At 42.4% G+C, this 2500-nt stretch overlaps 1 protein-coding gene across 13 annotated transcripts in view; it reads left to right on the top strand.

Annotated features, from left to right (window-relative positions):
- Positions 1 to 2500, top strand: part of EBF3 (EBF transcription factor 3) — a 126540-nt gene that overhangs the window by 86915 nt on the left and 37125 nt on the right. For all 13 annotated transcript variants that reach the window (XM_059852245.1, XM_059852239.1, XM_059852242.1 and 10 more), the window contains exons 9-10: positions 1 to 130; positions 643 to 769. The exon at positions 1 to 130 is cut by the window's left edge. In XM_059852245.1, coding sequence (XP_059708228.1) covers positions 1 to 130; positions 643 to 769 — 257 coding nt within the window. The remainder of the gene's footprint in view (positions 131 to 642; positions 770 to 2500) is intronic.

Below are 2500 nucleotides of genomic sequence, written 5' to 3'. Positions count from 1 at the left end.
TACTCCGTGCATAAAGGCCATCAGTCCTAGTGAAGGCTGGACTACTGGTGGGGCTACTGTCATCATAATCGGAGACAACTTCTTTGATGGCTTACAAGTCGTATTTGGAACTATGTTGGTCTGGAGTGAGGTAAGCTATCTAAATTGGTGGGCTTTGAACTGTAACATTTTTTCCATGAATGATTTTAACAAGCTGTCAATAGGCTATTGACATGAGGTATCATGAGGTTTTGTTTCACGGTGCCTTTTTAACCATGAATTCGCGTGTGACAATCGACTGCCCGGCCGGGGATGTACTTGAGGCACTTCGTGGCCCTCTAGTGGAAGACTTGCTGCAGGAGGTCTCCCAGTACAATTGGACAATTAGTGTTAAAATTACCAGGAGTAGCCTTAAGGAGACATATGGAGGCAATTTTCATATGAATGATGCCCTGTGGCCTTTCCTGCAAACGAAAACCAAGGATCGTTTACAGAGCTTTTTCTAAAAAAACCCCCTTGTAGAACCCATATCTTCCAACGTGACAGCAAGGAGGGAGAGTTTGGAGACAAGGAGCGCCATTGAAAGTCATTTCTGTGATTATGTAAACTGGCCTTATCAGTGCCATCTCGATTTAAGGTATGTTTTCTGTACGATTTTTGTAGCTGATAACACCCCACGCCATCAGAGTTCAAACACCACCACGGCACATTCCAGGAGTTGTTGAAGTAACTCTGTCCTACAAATCCAAACAGTTCTGCAAAGGTGCTCCCGGCCGATTCGTCTACACTGGTGAGTGCGTGGTTTCCATACTCCTCTTGGGATGACAGCCCCTGACACACAGGAATGAAAAATGCTGTTAAAAGTAGGATGTGTCTTGCAGGAAGTGTCGCTGGTGGTAGCTGGACCTCAAAAGACCTGTTCATATGGGCACCCAGGAGCTCTGGTGCCCATCCAACCTCCTGGGTCTCAAAAATGTCCCAATGTCCCATGGGATCCAGCTCCCTCACAAGATGTCTGTTACTTCCTGTTTTCATGTTGGCCAGAAATAGATTAACAATGGTATTTCCTACTCTCCTCCAGCCAGAAAAAGGAGTTAAGAAGTGCTCAGTGATGCAAAATATTTTTCAGGCCATCTATCCAAACTTCTTGAACTTCCCTGAAGGTTCAGTTGAAGTTTTAGGCATCGGTTCAAGGAGCTGGTTTTGGATCCAAATGACTTTATCCAACCCTATTCACAATCTGTCTCTAAAGATTCCCTCAAACCTAAAACTTGGGATACAAACTCACAAGCCTGGGAATGATTTATTTATGCCAATTCTTCTAAATACATTTGATTTTAATTTACAACAGCACAAGAAAAAGTCGGAACTTTGTGGTTTTGCAGTGGTTTTAATATGAAAATTCTTATTTTGGGATGAAGTATTGCTGGCTTTTTATCTGAAATGTGTATTAGAGTTTTTCTGGCATTTTCCAATGGATTTTACTGAGGTGCAGGGAGGGAAAAGAGAGAAACAGCGATTTAATTTACTGTACTTTTGGACGAGGATTCTAGGTAATAAATTTGATCTGATGAATCAATCTCTCTCTTGAAAACAAAGAGCCTTAACTGTTTACTCGACAGACTGCAGGGATTCAGGGAGAGCCCTCGCTGCTTATTGGGTAGATAATGCAGATTGCAGATGATGTGCAGATGATGTGCATTTTGATGAATATTTTCCCACTAGACTGCAACTGTTTCTATCTATTAATTTAGATCTAATGGGAAAAGTGCGTTCCTGGGTAGTTTTAAGGGAGGACTTTTGCAACTATGAATGCATCCTGGATATGCTTTTGTGTCTGCCTGATGTCTGTTGTCGAAATGAACTTTTAAGTGATGGTAGCACCTGAGATTCCTGTATTCTCTCTATTCCCAAAGAAATCAAAACCTGAGCAAAAAAGCTGGCATCCAAACCTGGGTTCCTCACTTCTGGCTGGTGAAGGAGAGAATATTTGCATTTATTGATCTTTAGGATTGGGTTTCACCAGAGCTTCCAAATGGGATGGTGGTGACTGTGGTTCTTTTGAGGCAGATGATTTATCCCAAAAGGCAGAGTTGTTTTGCTGCAAAGGTGGTGAGCACAGGTGGGGCTGTCACTGTTGTGGGCTTAGAACTGCTCTTATGAACAATGTTTATATATATATATGTATATATATAGACACATAGATACACACACACACACATATATATATGTATGCACGTAGGGTTCATGCAAAGCTACAGCTGAGTATGACAAGCTAAAAGAAATGTCCAGCACAATAAAAAATGAATGAATTAAAAGGCTCAGCCCAAGCTGCAGATATTTGAGCTGTTGGGAGCTGGTGCAGTTCCACGGCGCGCAGGGAAGCACCACAGATTTGAACCAGATGACGGTCTGGCTCTCAGGGCAGAGCCTGGAATTCTAACTTGCTTTAGAGTAATGTCTTTAGCTGATTTCTGGGGTGCAGATTTTGCAAATGTGGCTAATTTTGCTGTTTTGGAGT

The sequence above is a fragment of the Haemorhous mexicanus genome, chromosome 7 (assembly GCF_027477595.1).
Source record: "Haemorhous mexicanus isolate bHaeMex1 chromosome 7, bHaeMex1.pri, whole genome shotgun sequence".
NCBI lineage: Eukaryota > Metazoa > Chordata > Aves > Passeriformes > Fringillidae > Haemorhous > Haemorhous mexicanus.
This window is presented reverse-complemented; position numbering and strand designations above follow the sequence as displayed.